Source organism: Mus caroli, chromosome 10 (assembly GCF_900094665.2).
Source record: "Mus caroli chromosome 10, CAROLI_EIJ_v1.1, whole genome shotgun sequence".
In the NCBI taxonomy this organism is placed as follows: domain Eukaryota; kingdom Metazoa; phylum Chordata; class Mammalia; order Rodentia; family Muridae; genus Mus; species Mus caroli.
This window is the reverse complement of record NC_034579.1, coordinates 81,920,900-81,937,608: the sequence shown is the minus strand read 5'-3', so window position 1 is coordinate 81,937,608 and position 16,709 is coordinate 81,920,900. Positions and strand designations below refer to the sequence as shown.

Below are 16,709 nucleotides of genomic sequence, written 5' to 3'. Positions count from 1 at the left end.
GCCACCTGTTGTTAGTTTGTTTCCCACTAAATCACAAATCTTAAAAACCCAATCAGATGACACTCAGCGAAGGTGCTGTTAGCAGTGTGGCACGTCCTGACCCTGATGGGCAAACTATGTGGTAAGGACCAGGTCGTGGTAGGCTCCTGGCTTTACTTGAGTAGTGCTGTACAGTACAGTTCGTCTGGTGGCCTGAGCTGCCAATTAGAGACAAGAAAGCAAACCACTGGATGCACGCTGAGGGGATGACACAGGCGCCACCTGAAGATTGTCTCTGATATTTAGGCACTGTGTTCCTCATTCACCCCAGAGGGCAGGGCACCTCTTTTGCTGGTGATTACATCATGAACATAGACAAGTTAAGTGTCTCCTCAGAGTCCTGCAGTGGGCAGTTAGCAGGATATTTCAAACCTAACAAAAATGCCTGAGTGTATGTTCACATGCACCTGTATCTAATTTTGCATATCCAGATTACCCATCACATTAATTTATTCTCTAGTTACTGGTTACTCAGCTCTTCTTTTTAAATCTGTCTTCTTTATCTCTAGTGCCCTTTAGTTCAGGCTATTTCATTTCAAAACTAAGTCATTGTATTCTTCTAATCTGCTCCAGCCGTGTCTATATTTGACAAATTTTACTGTAAAATATATTTTGCACATTGCTATAATTGAGTTTTCTAAAGTTTAAATAAGATTATTGTACTTGCTTAATAAAGCAAGACATTTTACCTTTGTAGCCGGCCACCCCATAACATCAGTGCATGACATGCAGGGTTTCTTCAGAGTCCTTTACTGGAACTCCTTCTCACCTAGGGACTTAGACTTCTCCTCCTCCCTCACCTCTGAGCTCCCTCCTCTCTCTCTGTGACTCCTCTCTGAGGCTGTCCTTCACTACATACAGCAATGACCATTGTCTTATGGGTGCTTCCACCACAGTTATGTGCACACTGGAAATATTACAGCACTGTGATGGCCTATTTATCTTACCAAGAGGCTGTGATTTCTTTGAAGGTATGGTTTTTACCTTTGAAGCTTTAGTTTCTTAAAATAAGGCTTAGAACATAGAATAATCTTAATTTTTCATTTACTTAGATCTTTTGGTTTTGCCTTCTTGAGACTGGGTCTCATTATAAGCCAGGCTGATCTTCAACTTAAGTAACTGAAGCTGGTCTTGAACTCATGCTCTGCCTCCACCTGCCTCCCCAGTGTGGGGCATAGGCATGCGCCACCACTTCTGGCTCTTGAGGTGGTCTTAAGCACATGTGAGTTTGTTTTGGATTGCCAGAACCCCAGCCCCTTTTGTATAAGAGAAAAAGTACACAGAGATTAAGAGGTAAAGTCATGGGGTGGAGGCCTAACTAGGTAGTAATTAGATTTTTCTATCTTAAAGTCTAATGGTACTCACATCAGAAACAAATGTCTTCCTTTGATGATATTCTTTTATGTCTAAAAATTGGTAAGATTGATCATAGTGTGGCTTAAAGGAGAAATGTCTACATATCTTAAATCCACTGTTTATAGCTGATTTTCTGTGATTTTAGCAATAAAAGAAGAGTGCCATTCGAAATAGAAATGTGTGGCTGATTCACTTAGCTGGTGCGATTATTATGTATACTTTAAAATTAATTTTTGTTTTAGCCAAAATCTTTTGCTATAAACCATGATACCGCCTACTGTGGCAGAGATGCTGTGAAAATTTTACTTGTCCTTTTGGATGAAGATGCAGCCAGTGCTCCAACCAGAAATAAAGCAGAGCTTTTGTACAATGACGAAAGTACAGTTCCTCACAGTGGACCATCTGTTCTCACACTCTTTAGGTATGTAATACAGGAGTTATGTGTGAAAGCCTAACTTGACTTGTTTTTATTTTAAATAAAAAGTACCTTGTTGATTACCAGAGGAACTTACACTTATGGTAGGAAAAAGCAAACAGAAACTAAAGGAAGACTGGGCATGTCACTGTAGCCCAGTTATAGTTACAATGTGACATTAAAGAGTGTTTCCAGTATATATGGTCTATATGCCATAAAAAATACTTATTTGTATTGGTATATGTCAAGAACTTTGTTAATTCACAGCCCTTAAAGCAATTCTTTGTAGTAGCGTTCCCAAAGTCTAGTGAAGAATTGAGACTCGAGAGTAATTGTAAAATATGCCAGAGAGAGCTCAGTTAACAAGTAGCAAAAAGTTCTACTCCCAAACTTGAACATTTTTTATCGACCACTATTCTGTGTAATAACAGAATGAGGCATACACACCATATTTATAGCAGGGTCAGTATTTGTTGGCTTCCTTGCTCAGTAAATGCTGGTGTTATATGAAGACCTTGACATGGCCATGGCATCGTTCCAGCAGCCATAATAAGTACCATAGGCAGATACAGTTAACCAGAGGCCTGGTGTGATGGTAGCAGCAGAGGTGGCGCAGTGGGTTCTGGTGAGAGCCTTACCTCCCACTAATCCAAATCACTGCCCTCAGCCCTTTTAAAGGCCTTCCCTCTTCCTGGTGTCTCAGTGGCGGTTAAATGTACAGTTTGAAAAGACAGACACATCCAAACCCTATTAATATGTTTCTTTGTTTTCCCCGCATAGGTCTCCCACACAAGAGAAGAATACATCAGTTAAACCTCTCAGAGAGCGAATCCATAAGTCACTGCAAGCAGAGAAAAATAAGGTATAGGAACGTTCCGTTATAAAATGATAGATATTGTCATTTTGAAATAATGAATTTTGAAAGAAATGAATATATAAAACTGGGCTGCATTTTGTAATTATGAAATTCACATAACACAACAAGGAGTAAATGAAAAATTAGCATTGACAGATTGTGTAGAAGAACATTGCTTTTATATAATCTTAACCTATCTGTGGCTTTTTAATTTACTGAAACTAAAAAGAAAGAAAGAAGTAAGCAGTAGCTATTGCAACAATTACATCAGTGTGTGTGGATAAGTGGAAAGAAAAACAAAGAAGCAGTGTCCTTAGGTGTTTGTCTAGTGTTTTTAACAGAATGGAGACTTTTTAAAAATTATATTCAACACAATATATATTTTTATCATAAAAATGGTGGACATGTTATTAAATGAACATAAATAGATAAAGTCTTTTTGTTTCTTTCTTTGTTTGTTTTGATTTTAGTAGAGCTTTAAAATCTTGGTTCTTACTGTGGTACAAACCCAAAATTAGAACCATTTTTGGACATTAGAGTTCATTGTAATAAGGCTGTACTTCAGTGTCCCTCACATCACCAAGGATTTCACCTCCATAGTAGCTAAGCTAAGAGTTGACAGTTCTGCTACTCCAAGGAATGAATTTTAGGCACAATAATTTGGATCAGATTTCCTGCTATGGTCAAAGCTATTTGACTTGAGTGATTGTCATCATTCTCAGCTCACAGGGAACAGGTTACATTCATTTAAGAAATGGTGTGTGTATTAAGATGGTCTATCCATGAAGTCATTCATCAACTGTTTCAATGAACAATGGTTCTGCTTGAAGGGTGGCACAGATGTTAGGTGAGGGGAAGATTCTGATTTGTTGGCTGTGATGATTTTGAAAAGTATTCATCTCAGAAAAAGAGTAACTTATAAGGTCCTCTTCTTCAAAATTGATACAATAATTATAAACATTAAGCAAAACATTCAGTCTCACTCTTTGTTCTCTTACAAGCCACCTCACAAATTGTCTACAATTCTTTTGGCTGTATAAATAATTTTGAACTATATAAGCTGTTCTGAAAACCATAGTATAGTGTAAAAACATCAAATAAACAATCCTATTAATAGAGAGGCTGAGATAGGAGAAACATGATTTCAAGACCATTATGTGGTACACAGCAAGATGCTGTCACGTACAAACAAGCAGAAAGTGTATATGGATTGTACAATATTGGACCTATTTCTCCAATTACCAAATTAGAGAGACCGCTGGATGATAGCCAACAAATGTCTAATTCCTCATATTTTTGAATTTCAATTGATTAGGATATGTTGATGATATTAATTTTCATATTAAGAGATATTAAGGAAAGGTGATTGTTACTTCCTGTTAATTTTCTTGTTAGAGGTGGAATTATGTTTGTGTGGGTTTGATGAAAGATGACTTTCTTGCTACTTCTAGGGTGTAGTTTCACTCTTTGTGTTGGTGTTTTCCATCTATTATCCTTTGTAGGGCTGGATTTGTGGAAAGATATTGTGTAAATTTGGTTTTGTCATGGAATATCTTGTTTTCTCCGTCTATGGTAATTGAGAATTTTGCTGGCTAGAGTAGCCTGGGCTGGCATTTGTGTTCTCTTAGGGTCTGTATGACATCTGCCTAGGATATTCTAGCTTTCATAGTCTCTGGTGAGAAGTCTGGTGTAATTCTGATAGGTCTGCCTTTATATGTTACTTGACTTTTTTTCCTTACTGCTTTTAAAATTCTTTCTTTGTTTAGTGCATTTGGTGTTTTGATTTTTATGTGACAGGAGGAATATCTTTTCTGGTCGAGTCTATTTGGAGTTCTATAGGCTTCTTATATGTTCATGGGCATCTCTTCCTTTAGGTTAGGGAAGTTTTCTTTTATAATTTTGTTGAAGATATTTACCGGCCCTTTAATTTGGGAATCTTTACTCTCTTCTATACCTATTATTCTTAGGTTTGGTCTTCTCATTGTGTCCTGGATTTCCTGGATGTTTTGGGTTAGGAGCTTCTTGTATTTTGCGTTTTCTCCGACTGTTGTCTCAATGTTTTCTATGGTATCTTCTGCACCTGAGATTTTTTCTTCTATCTCTTGTATTCTGTTGGTGATGCTTGCATCTATGACTCCTGATCTCTTTCCTAGGTTTTCTAACTCCAGGGTTGTCTCCCTTTGTGCTTTCTTTATTGTTTCTACATTCATTTTTAGATTCTGGTTGGTTTTGTTCATTTCCTTCGCCTATTTGATTGTATTTTCCTCTAATTCTTTAAGGGATTTTTGTGTTTTCTCTTTAAGGGCTTCTAGCTGTTTACTTGTGTTCTCCTGTCTTTCTTTAAGGGAGTTATTTATGTTCTTAAAGTCCTCTATCATCATCATGCAAAGTGATTTTAGATCTAAATCTTGCTTTTCCTGTGTGATGGTGTATCCAGGACTTGCTATGGTGGGAGAATTGGGTTTTGATGATGCCAAGTAACCTTGGCTTTTGTTGCTTAAGTTCTTATGCTTGCCTCCCGCCATCTGGTTATCTCTAGTGCTACCTGCCCTGGCTATGTCTGACTGGATCCTGTCCTTCCTGTGATCCTGGTTGTGTCAGAACTCCTCAGAGTCAAGCTGTCTTAGTAATCCTCCGATTCTGGGGTCCTGTGATCCTGAGATCCTGAGTGTGTCAGAGCTCCTGGGAGTCAAGCTATCTCTGGGACCCTGACATCCTGGTGTAACCAAGCTCTTGCGATCCTGTAAACCTGGGCTTGTTAGAGCGTCTGGTAGTGGAGCTTCCTCTGAGTATTGTGGGACTGGCTGTGAAGTTTATGCCCAAGGTCTGCTCAGGGCACTGACCCATACCCAGAATGGAGACTTGATGTGTTGTGATCACTGTAACATCTGAGATAGTCAGCTGTAAACAGAGAAGGCCTTTGGATGACTAATATAAATTTTAATTATGTAATATATGCTACACACACACACACACACACACATATATATATGTAAATCTTTAGTTATAGATTCAGATGAGACAGTCTTTACATTGTTCCTTAGTGCTTATCTGTTTTCATTTAACTTGAAGTAAGTTTCTGATTTTTCCTTAGAACATTTGTGTCTGTAGTTTGACAATGTATTTATTCAAGCATTTAAATTTTTTTTGGTTTTATGTTTTAACAGAATTTACTCATTAGTTGCTATATATTGGGCATATGTTATATGTTAGTAATTATGAATTTGTTAAAAGTTTTTATAAAAATTGTAATTACACTGACGTTATCAAATAATTTTTCATAATGATGTAACAGAATAATAACTCTTTGTATTTTTAAATTCTTTTTAAGATAGTTTATTTTATATTGTTTGTATATACATATATATGTGTACACATACAATTTCTTGTTTCTATTTCTTCCAAACACTCCCACAAAACCTCTCCTTATTCCACTTAAAATTCATTACCTCTTTCTTGTTAATTGTTATGTTCTTATGTGCTATGTTGTTAATTATGTTATGATACACACACACACACACACACATACACACACACACACGCTATTTCAGCCTGTTTAGTCTGTATAATGCTACTTTCTTGTATTTACTTTCACGGCTGACCATTTGGTGTTGGTGTCCTTGTTCCTGCGAAAGACTCTCATCCTGACTTTCAGCATTCCTGCATTGCTTGTAGTTCTCTTCCTAGCGTAGAGGCCTCTTGAGATTGCCCTCCCTACCTCCCTTACTGCCCTCAAGTGTGTTAGCACGTGGAGGTCATGTTTAGGTGGTCATGTTGGTAAGACCTTTTGATGTAGCCTCTACATTCTTAAGACACACAATCTTAAGACACAATCGCAGCAAATCCCCTATTCCCCAGCTTTAAATATTCTTTCTGCCCTGTCTTCTCCATTGACCCCAGAGCCTTACGTGCTGGAGTTGTGTTGTAGATTTATCCCCTCTCCATTTTGATTGGTTATGGTTTTCTATAGTGGCCTCCATCTGTCACAAAGAGAAGTTTCCTTGGCAAGTGGCAAGAACTGCACTCACTTGTGGGTATAAGGACAAAAATTTAGAATGTAGTTTGGTTTTGTGCATTTTTAGAAATTCTCAAGAGTCAGCTAATTACTATAAAATGAAGATAAATGCATGTGTGTTAGAGAAATAGAAAAGATATCTAATTTAGTGTCATTTACATAGGTAGAAACATATTTTAGACGGACGCTGTCTACTATTACAGCAACTTTGCAGTATCTTATGTCCGTTGGCAAAAGCATGAAATTAAATTGACCTTGCTTTGTCAGCCTCGTCTACACAGCTCTGAAACTAAAAGATAGTAAAGGATTACTATTCTCAGTTTTGTGCTACAGTAAGTAACCTTTGCAAAAGCAGACTGTGAAGCCCTTCAGTTTAGCCAGACACATAACTGAAGCGGAGCCAGGTCGAGTGCTTGTTGGAAAGAACAAGAAATATTGTCGCCATTAACTCCTGCAGTGATGACAAAACAGTGTTCTAGCATTTAGTGCTGTATTTCTCTGTTACTTTTGCTCTTGTGGTATAAAGTTGTGGTGAGGTTTTTGTATGTTTTCATTTTCTTTGTTATGGGAATTAGATGTGGTCTACATTTGAACTCCTTCAGGCATTTTAAAGAAGGAAATATTAGAGAATTTACAGCTAGGTCTTCAACTTTCATTTCACACTGGTCTATTAGGAAACTTGCATCTGATAGTCCAGTAAATTCCCCTGTGAAGGAAACTGGAAGGTCCTCATTAGACCTCTGTGGTTTGACATAGACAGACCTTTGGAGACTATTTCTTCCATTTCTTTACCACTACTTCCAAACGAATTTAAATAATTTACTAAATTGTCCTTATATTTCTTATTAGAAGGGTTTTAAGGGCCCATTTAACCTTCTTAACTCCTATGTATTGTGTGGTTTAGTCCTTCCATCCTGATTTACCGGCCCCTTCCATATCTGCCTCAACTGAAAGAGCATAGATACATTTTTCTCTACGGTGTCTTTAATGCTTTTTAGTATCTCAATGAATCTGTGTTGTATAGATACTTATCTACTTAATAATGTAAATGACCCAATCCAGAGATATGGGGTTCTTAAGACAAGGAGCAGGAGGTTCAGGGAAATATAGATGTCATTAGTGTAAGACAGTTACCTCTCTGTAATTGTTGCCTCCATAAACACTCCTTGTCTTGGGGTGTTAGAAAATTCTTTCTTAGATAACCAAGTTTACCGTGGGAATTTGAAAACTCGAAAGCATAATCCAACTTAAATAGGTGCACCGAGATTGATTCTCAAAATCTCCTCCCTCCTGCTTTGTAACATGAATTGCAAAGTAATTAAAACTAAGAGAAATGGCTGAGGAGATGATGGTGGCTGAGTAGGCAAAGTGTTCATTGTGCAGGCATAGAGACCCAGGTTCAGATTCTATAAGACCCCCGAAGCTCGGCCTCTGCTCAAGTCCCGGGATGAGCTGGCCAGCACCCCAGTGACCCGAGAGAAAACCACACCTGATGCAAACTGCAAGAGGTTTTATTATCAGCTAGCTTAGGACGTAGTCCCTCCACCATGCAGGGCAGGGGAGTTCCACCCGAGCAGTGACAGTAGGGGGCTTTTAACAGCTAGCTGAGGAATTGGGAGGAGTTGGGAGGAGTTGGGAAGAGAGTTCTCTTCCGGGTGTCCTTGGTGAAATTTATAAAGCAGGAGTGGGGAGTGAGTTCTTTCTGAATTTTTATCTCCGTGTCCTCACAGGAAGGCAGGCATCTCCGGTTGTACAGTATAGAAACAAAAAGGCTTTTTGCTGGCTATAGAGAACAAAGAGCTTCTTTCTGGCTGTATTTTTAGAGATCAGGGAAAACAGGGGAACGTCCAGGGGCTTTACCTTCCAGGGAGAAATGCTCTAAGTCGGGGTCCCACAATTCCCAACAACCAAGAAATAGCTGCCATGGTGGCTTGCTCCTGTGACCTTAGCTCTGGAAGAGGAGGCAGGCAGTAGTAGGGTAGTGCAGTGGGTCCTGCTGCTCATTGACTATCCAGCCAAGCCGAATTGGCCATCTCCAGTGTCAGTGAGAGACCCTGTCTCAGAAATTAAGGTGGTGGAGTGACTGAGGAAAAACACCTTTGACTTCCACACATGCCAGGTCAGGTGAGAGCAGCTCATGTAAAAACAAACACACACACACACACATACACACACACACCAAAAGAAATCACTGAGAACAAAGAGCAGAAAGTATTGTGATAAGTTGCAGTGTACTTCAACATGACCCACAACAGAGCCAAAAGTTGCAGAGGCAAGAAGCTTAGTGTGACTTAGCAACTTAATCTACCCTGGTCATCAGGTAGAGATGCAGTCCTAATCTACCCTGGTCATCATGTAGAGATGCAGTCCTAATCTACCCTGGTCATCAGGTAGAGATGCAGTCCTAATCTACCCTGGTCATCATGTAGAGATGCAGTCCTAATCTACCCTGGACATCAGATAGAGATGCAGTCCTAATCTAGTCCTGGTCATCAGGTAGAGATGCAGTCCTAATCTACCCTGGTCATCAGGTAGAGATGCAGTCCTAATCTACCCTGGTCATCAGATAGAGATGCAGTCCTAATCTACCCTGGTCATCATGTAGAGATGCAGTCCTAATCTACCCNCAGTCCTAATCTACCCTGGTCATCATGTAGAGATGCAGTCCTAATCTACCCTGGTCATCAGATAGAGATGCAGTCCTAATCTACCCTGGTCATCAGGTAGAGATGCAGTCCTAATCTACCCTGGTCATCAGGTAGAGATGCAGTCCTAATCTAGTCCTGGTCATCATGTAGAGATGCAGTCCTAATCTACCCTGGTCATCAGGTAGAGATGCAGTCCTAATCTACCCTGGTCATCAGGTAGAGATGCAGTCCTAATCTAGCCCTGGTCATCAGGTAGAGATGCAGTCCTAATCTAGCCCTGGCCATCAGATAGAGATGCAGTCCTAGTCTAGTCCTGGTCATCAAATACAGAGAATACAGTACTAATCTAATTGTACATGCCAGATGACAGAGACATAGAACTATTGAGTACACAGAATTTTTCTTTGGATTCCCAAACTGGGAAGTCAAGTAAATGTGTTTCTCCTTTCTTCTTCTTTTTCAGAGAAGTGGTAGGCATAGCAACTGCATAGTGGTGTGTGAAAGTGGACTCTGAGATGCACGTACTGAGAGAAGTGAAGGCTCTTGTGCTCCTACTAAATCTCATCCAAGTGGTCCTCTTACTAGAATGAAGCATAGCCCCTGACTAGACAAGGTAGACCTTCTGATAATATTTAGTAATAAACTTAAGAAGGGGACCAGAAACTTCCTTTGACTGTTGCCTCTGGTGACCCCTACATCCCCCCCCACAACCATTCCTTCTGCAACAGAAAAATGAGACAATACATGACTCCGGTGAGAAATAAGATGCTTTTAAATAAGAAATGAATAGAATTAAGTAATCAGCCACAGACTGGTGATTCCTGGTCCAGCTAGGGTATAGTAGGTCGTGGCTGAGCTCCACTTCTCTTACAGTAACATGATTAGAAAAGGCAGATACGGTTGGGAAAATACTTTTTAAAAGCACGGTAAAGCTATGAAGCAGAAGAGTTAAACTAAGAACCCAGAAAGAATAAGCCCTTCTTAGATTGTTCTTCTCAGTGTGTCCGTGATTGTCTTCTGGTATTATCTTCCAGTTTGGGATGTACATTGAAGATTGCTATTGGCCACATAAAGAGCTCCTAACAAAGGAAGCGAAGGGGCAAGTGAGAGAAGCTTTGTGTGTTTTGAGAGGGTGGCCACCATTGGAAAACTGAGTACCTAATATGCAGCAGTATTTTTTTCCTACCAAGAGCACTTAGAAATTCTGTCCTGGTCAACCCTTATTAACTCTGGAAGTTATTATAGATCACATTGATAGCAGTAGTAGCAGGATAAGGTTTTATATTTAGGGTCTAGAGTTGAAAGTTTGGTTTATTGCCAAAGAGTAAATGAATGGCTCCTAAGAATATATAAAATTATAAAGTTATTGCTTAGATTACTTTTTTATTTACCTGTCTAGCAGAATTTTCTTTGATAGCAAAAACCATTATTTTATATATGTACAAATTCTTCGGTATCAAATAAAAGACAAAAGTCTATTCTTTTGAAAAGGTGCTAATATAAGAATGAAAAGCTACATTTGGAATAACTTATTTAAGATACATAGTTAACAGGGATTTTGAGGATAGTTTCCCTTTTCAAACTTGTTAATTGTCCAGTGGAAGCTTAAGACTCAATACACTTCCCTCTCTCTGTCTGTGCTTTCCCAGAACTTTCCTATGAGAAGTACTGCTTTCCTTTAACTGGGAATCTCCTAATAATTTAAATTTAAAAAGAGGTGCGGCAATGGACTTTCCCAGTGTGTGGCAAATCTGAAGTTCATTAGAATTTCACTGTGGATAGCAGTCTTCCCAAAGGAGAGAAATTTTGGAAAAGATAACTGCCAATCCTTTTCTCTCATACTACCTAAAAACAAAATGATTTTAAGAGCCATGTACGAATCTGGACATTATTCCGAGTTGTTTGGTACTTCAAAAGCACTTTCAAGAGGGAATTGTTTTGTTTATTTGTCATTCCAACTAAAATACACAGAGAGATTTGGAAGATTTGCAACAGGAAGTCATTTTATTTCTATGTGGCCACTAATCTTGTGCAGAGAAATTCTGCTTTTATGAACAAAGGAAAAGCTTTCCCTTTCAAGTTATAAATGCAAGCCAGTGGAGCTTGCACTCTCTCATAACTGAATAAGGTTAATAGATGAAGAAGTTGATTATAAAGTTTTTGTTTTGAGCTACATTCTATTATCCTTTCAGAATAATTGGCCTGGACCTGAGAAATCTGATCCAGCAAAACTTATATTATAGGGACACCTACTTCATCTGTGTTATAATAGCTATCCAGTGTCTGCATTGATCTCCTGAGTGAACATGCATCTCTCTCTCTGTTTGTCTGTCTCTCTGTTTTTGAGACAGGGTCATGTTGTGGTTCTCATTGTCCTAGAACTTCCTTTGTAGACCAGGCTGTCCTTGAACCCACAGAGATTTGCCTGCCTCTGCCTTCTCAGTGCTGGGATCAAAGATGTACAGCATGCTCAGGAATGTTTACATTCTTTTTTACTTCTATAATCTAACAATTCCATGGGGTGACTATTATTACACTTATGTGTGGACACGTTAGAGCTTAATGGTTTATTCAAGATTGTCTAGTAATAAGGGTCTAGCATGGCACTGTGGATAAAGGTGCTTGTTTTTTTTTTAATTTTTAAAAGTTTTCTTTTTGTATTTTGATATGTATTTTATGGCTAATCATTTTTTTCTCACCTATATCTGTCCTCATTACTATAAGAACCCACTGCATTGTAATTGTGGTTTTCTTTATTTTATACCTTTTTTGCAACTTTTCACATATTTGTGGCTAAAAACCTCCAATAATTTTTCATAGAAAAATATGAAACATATTTTTTAAAAAAATTACAAATCTTTTAAGTCCCCATAGTTTTAACTTTTTAAAAATTATTATTATTATTAATTTTTACTATTATGAGAATATCTTTGATTACATTTGAACCAATAAATACTCATTAATATCCAGCATAATTGAAGTGTTAAAAGGATATGAGGTAGCATCTGATTGTTTGGAGAAATCTCCCATAATAATGAACAGTTATAAACAATGGGAAGTCATGCCATCGATGACAGTCACATCACGTGTGTAGATTGCATTGTTCTGAAATCTTTTCATACTTCTATGGTCTTGTGTTTGTAGAATGCATTTTAAAGCTGCTTGCCTTCCTGTCTTACTTTGTAAGTTAACTTTCCCTTCTCCCTATCCCCATGGCCCTGCCTTCCAGTGTCTCAGAATAAAATCCAGGCCTCCAACATTGATCCACCTACTTTATCCTCTGAGCATTAGGACTACAGTGGTGTGTCCACACCCTGCTTAGCACTAGCTCTATCTGTGTGATTTTCTTCTGTTTATGAGAACATTGAGTTTATCGCTGAGGTTAAATGCAAGTGTATATTTTAATATTTTGACCATTAAAACTGTCTATTGCATCTTTCTAGAATGATAAAGACTCTGGTTTTCTCAAATACATGTTTTAACCAAGAAGACATGGCTTCCTGTTGGTTATGTTCTTCTTGCTAAGCATTTGCCATTTCTGTTTCTTTTAACTTTTCAGCCCTAATTTTTGTCTTAGTATTTTTCCTTCCAGCAATATCTTTAATCACATGTCCCATCTTTGAAAGCTTTGTGCTTCTTATAAGATATAGAGCTACCATCCTCTTTAATGATTGTATGTGTACATATTATTACTTCACTTATCATAACACTCACTCCAAGCAGCCCAAAGGAATGCGTTATGAAACCCCTAAGGAGTAAAAAAACATTAGAAGTGTTATAAAAATATAAACTATATGGATACAGCTAGTATTGCTAAATGAACTAAGAGGCTGGTCATCGTAACAAGTGAGTTTGAAAACTGAAACAAAGTATGATTAAAAGTTCCAAGTGAGGGATGGATGGGACTTGTAAGTTCAGTCGTTATATTATGTGTCAATCACTCGGGAATGTGTATAGAACTAAATGGAAAATAAGACAGAATATAATTGCATATTTTCTTCTTTTTTGTTAGCAGATGTGGCAGACATTAATTAGATCACAGTTTGCTTGTACTTATAAAGATGACGGCATAATGAGCAAGAATAAATGGCATGTTAACTCATCATCAAAGCCCTTGTCTGCTCTTCACTTGGAAGATGATGTTTCTGGTAATTGACCTTGTTTGAACAGTTATTCAACCAGTTGGTTTTACCTTAGTAACAACTAGATTATTTCTACAACATACTAAGAAATGTAGAGACGTGTTCTTTAAGGCTTGGATTGTTTAAGAAATTGAATCTAAGTACAGATTTATGAAAGGGAGTATGAGTTAATTTAATCTAAGTGGATTTAAAAAATATTTCATAATTTAGTCTGTTGTGTTTACATAGATATTTATTGTTTAGGCTGAGAGGTGGCATAGGAAAGTGAACACTAGTGTGATAACAGCTACTTCCATTTTATTATAAATAATATGTTCTTAAATATGCTAGCCATTTTTAATGATTACTTCATATGTCTAATGATTTATAATACTAAATATCATTATTCCTCCCCACTTGTCCTCCTTCATGACAGAAAGAGCACAGTCATCTGTTGGAAAAGCAAGAATTGAAACAAGTTCTGAAAATGCCCATGTGGGCAGAAGTAAGGATGACAAAATACCAAGAAAATCTACACAAAGGCAGATATCGAAGAGGAAACAGCTGGACTTAGACAGTGAGAATCTTCACTGTGACTGTGGAAATAAACTGTACCAACATAAGAACATTAAGATCCCTAAAGTGCCCAGTGGTTCACACAGTAAAGCTGGTGGCAAACTAGCCCGAGGAACAAAAGGCAATAGGTGTCCTGCCAGGGACAAGTTGATTCCTGGCCAGACCAAGTTGACGCAGTTTTTTATGCTATGATTTTGTCGACTATGTGCTTTAGATTTCAGTGAGACCGTTCACCAGAGCCCTGAACTAACTTTTTAAATCTTAAGATATGTTTTTTTTTGTTTTGTTTTGTTTTTTTGGTGTTTTTTTTTTTTTTTTTTAGTGAATGCTTTCACCTTTGTTTCTCAATATACGTGTGATATGAACAGTTCACATGTAACATTGTTTAGTGACTTGTGTGAGTTTTATACCCAGACCTGGGTGGAATGAAGGATAAAGATATTTATTTAGCCCAGCTTCCAACAAATCAAAGAGGGTGCCCAGAAGGTCCTCACCCACATCTTCAATGTCCTGTATCCCTGGGAGGACAATGACTCCGTAAAGTGTAAGGAGGGACAAAGAGCTCTGTTTCTTGAGATCCAGTGGGTTATTACATCGTTTCCCACGATGTCCTATGTGATGCTCTATTATTTTCATAAATGTATGTGAGGCTCACATACTAACCACTGTTCAAAAAGACCAGGAAGGCAGAATTATGCAGAATTTTTGTGAGGTTTAATGCACACATCAAGCATATCACTTACATTATTATATATCTTAACCAGTTCCTTTTAAAACAGACATTTAGAGAATGCACAAGTTATAGCAACATCAAGGGCTTTTCTCCCCTCTTGCAATGAATTGTTTTCTTCTGTAAGGATGTTGCAGACCAGCAGGTATCAGACTTGCCAACATGGTCGGTAGACTCTTCCCAGCATACACCTGAGCACTGAAAGAGAATAAACAACGACTGTAAATACCACGCAGAATTGAGAAAAACTGTGGACTTATAACGAATCCAGAATAAATGAAACTCTATTACTGATTTTGAAAAATCCCCACTTTTTGACATGGGTCGCCTACTATTTGGTAGAACTGAACTATGGGTCTTGGTTTTGTTATGGTCAGATCCAACTCATTTAAGCTCAGAGCTCTTTTATAAAGTTAATATGTAGGAATTGAATGTTTAGAAGGCTACTCACTGTCAAAATCTCTCCTTCCTATGGGAAATTTAGCTGAGTTTTCTTCATCCCCAATTTCTCTCTTTTCCTGTGTGGACTCAGCATTCTGAACTCCATTCTCAGCTGGGAAGGCTACCGATCCTTTCAGAGCGAGGTAAGGTTTTACAGCCAGACTCAGTGGCAGCCCGTGAGTTACAAGATTCTGTTTGGAGCCTGTGTTCTGTGAAGAGAAGTTTGGTTTTTATCCCAGCTGTCTTCTTTAAAGAAGAGCTAAAATACAGTTGTGCAACATTCTTGCTGATCAATTCTAAGAAGCTCTACACTGCGTTCACCTCCCAACCTGTGAGATACAAGATGCAAAGCTTTTGGATAAGATGGAGAAATACCTGGTTTATATGAAATTTTCCTAGTTATCTTAATGCACACGATGACTGTTTGCATGTATGCCTATTTATAAAATTAAAATACAAAGTTTACTTCTGGGTGGTTTGTACTTATAAAAGGCAGACTGTATATACTTACCTTTGAATTCTTATTGTCATCGTCGTTCATGAAACCACTCTCGTCGTTTTTGTATTGTTCCAGAGAAGGGGCGACCACAGATCTTTCTGCAGTATCTTCCTTCTGAAAGGCTTTCCCCATTCGAAATGTATTAAATACTATGTCATCTTCCAAATTCCGTATGGACTTGGAAGCTGAAAGTAAAATACCTTGAGAAAACAAAGAAAAAGCCAGCATTAACATGTAGGAAGAGAGAGTCATCTTTGCCATCCTTAGTTTGATGCTTTCATAAAGCCAAACTAGAGTGCGTTGGATGAAAATTTTCACACTCTGCCAGTGGCTAAATGACTCCCACCTTTATATACTTTCTGTCTGAATAGAAAGCACTTGAAGGCCTTATCTTTTCAGTTTAGAAATGACTCACCCCGTAGAGCCTCGCCTTTGTAAAGCTGCGAATGCTTGCATTGTTTTGGATTTAGTGGCCTGTTGTTTATTTCGTGTGTGACTTTTCTCAGAATCTGATTAAGGTCTTTGAGAGAAGGCTTTCTGTGAGTAGATTATAGGCTCTTCAAAGTGGGATGTTATTAAGGAAGACCACAGGATACCAGGCTCTCCTGCTATTACAGTTTCCTTCTGCGTATTTTCTGATTAAGATATTAAAACATGTTATTTAATTCATAGATAATAAGGATAAAAGTTTTATGCCCTTTTAATCCTTATTAAATAGAAGTTATCTCTAGAAAAGAGCTTCCTTTATAAATACTTGATATGGTCTTTTGTGATTAAAGTACATATACTTGTCAGTATAAACAACAACAAAAAAACTTGTTCATACTTCATCTAAAACTTATCTGTCTGCTGTTTTTTATCTGAGTTCCTCTTAATGCGTTTAGTAAATAATTGATAAAAAGTCTGTGAAAAGAATATTCATGGTCTCCATAAGGAGTCGTTTTAGAAGTTTTAGGTTTTTTGCTTCATTTCTATTTATTGAGACAGGGTCTTGCTATGTAGTCCTGGCTGGC

General features: G+C 37.9%; 2 protein-coding genes across 5 annotated transcripts in view; one reads left to right on the top strand and one right to left on the bottom strand.

Annotated features, from left to right (window-relative positions):
• Window positions 1-15,662, top strand: part of Parpbp (PARP1 binding protein) — a 46,727-nt gene extending 31,065 nt beyond the window's left edge. For 2 of the 4 annotated variants that reach the window (XM_029482256.1, XM_029482258.1), the window contains 4 exons: window positions 1,638-1,816; window positions 2,591-2,672; window positions 13,342-13,477; window positions 13,887-14,288. In XM_029482256.1, coding sequence (XP_029338116.1) covers window positions 1,638-1,816; window positions 2,591-2,672; window positions 13,342-13,477; window positions 13,887-14,218 — 729 coding nt within the window. In that variant the 3' untranslated portion in view covers window positions 14,219-14,288. Of the gene's footprint in view, window positions 1-1,637; window positions 1,817-2,590; window positions 2,673-9,792; window positions 9,850-13,341; window positions 13,478-13,886 lie in introns of those variants that run through there. The other 2 variants (XM_021175077.1, XM_029482257.1) reach the window with 2 other exon arrangements.
• On the bottom strand, window positions 14,719-16,016 carry Pmch (pro-melanin concentrating hormone). The gene is made up of 3 exons (XM_021175081.2): window positions 15,709-16,016; window positions 15,208-15,406; window positions 14,719-14,954 (listed from the first exon to the last, which is right to left on the bottom strand). The coding sequence occupies exons 1-3, from the start codon at window positions 15,955-15,957 to the stop codon at window positions 14,905-14,907; spliced, it is 498 nt and encodes a 165-aa protein (XP_021030740.1). The 5' UTR covers window positions 15,958-16,016; the 3' UTR covers window positions 14,719-14,904.
• Between the last annotated feature and the right edge of the window lie 693 nt (window positions 16,017-16,709).

Coding starts and splice junctions, on each gene's coding strand:
- Pmch (XM_021175081.2), bottom strand. CDS start 15,957: ATGGCAAAGATGACTCTCTCTTCCTACATGTTAATGCTGGCTTTTTCT. Junction 15,407..15,708: donor ATGACAATAAGAATTCAAAG/GTAAGTATATAC, acceptor TTCTCTTCACAG/AACACAGGCTCCAAACAGAA. Junction 14,955..15,207: donor AGGAAGGAGAGATTTTGACA/GTGAGTAGCCTT, acceptor ATTCTCTTTCAG/TGCTCAGGTGTATGCTGGGA.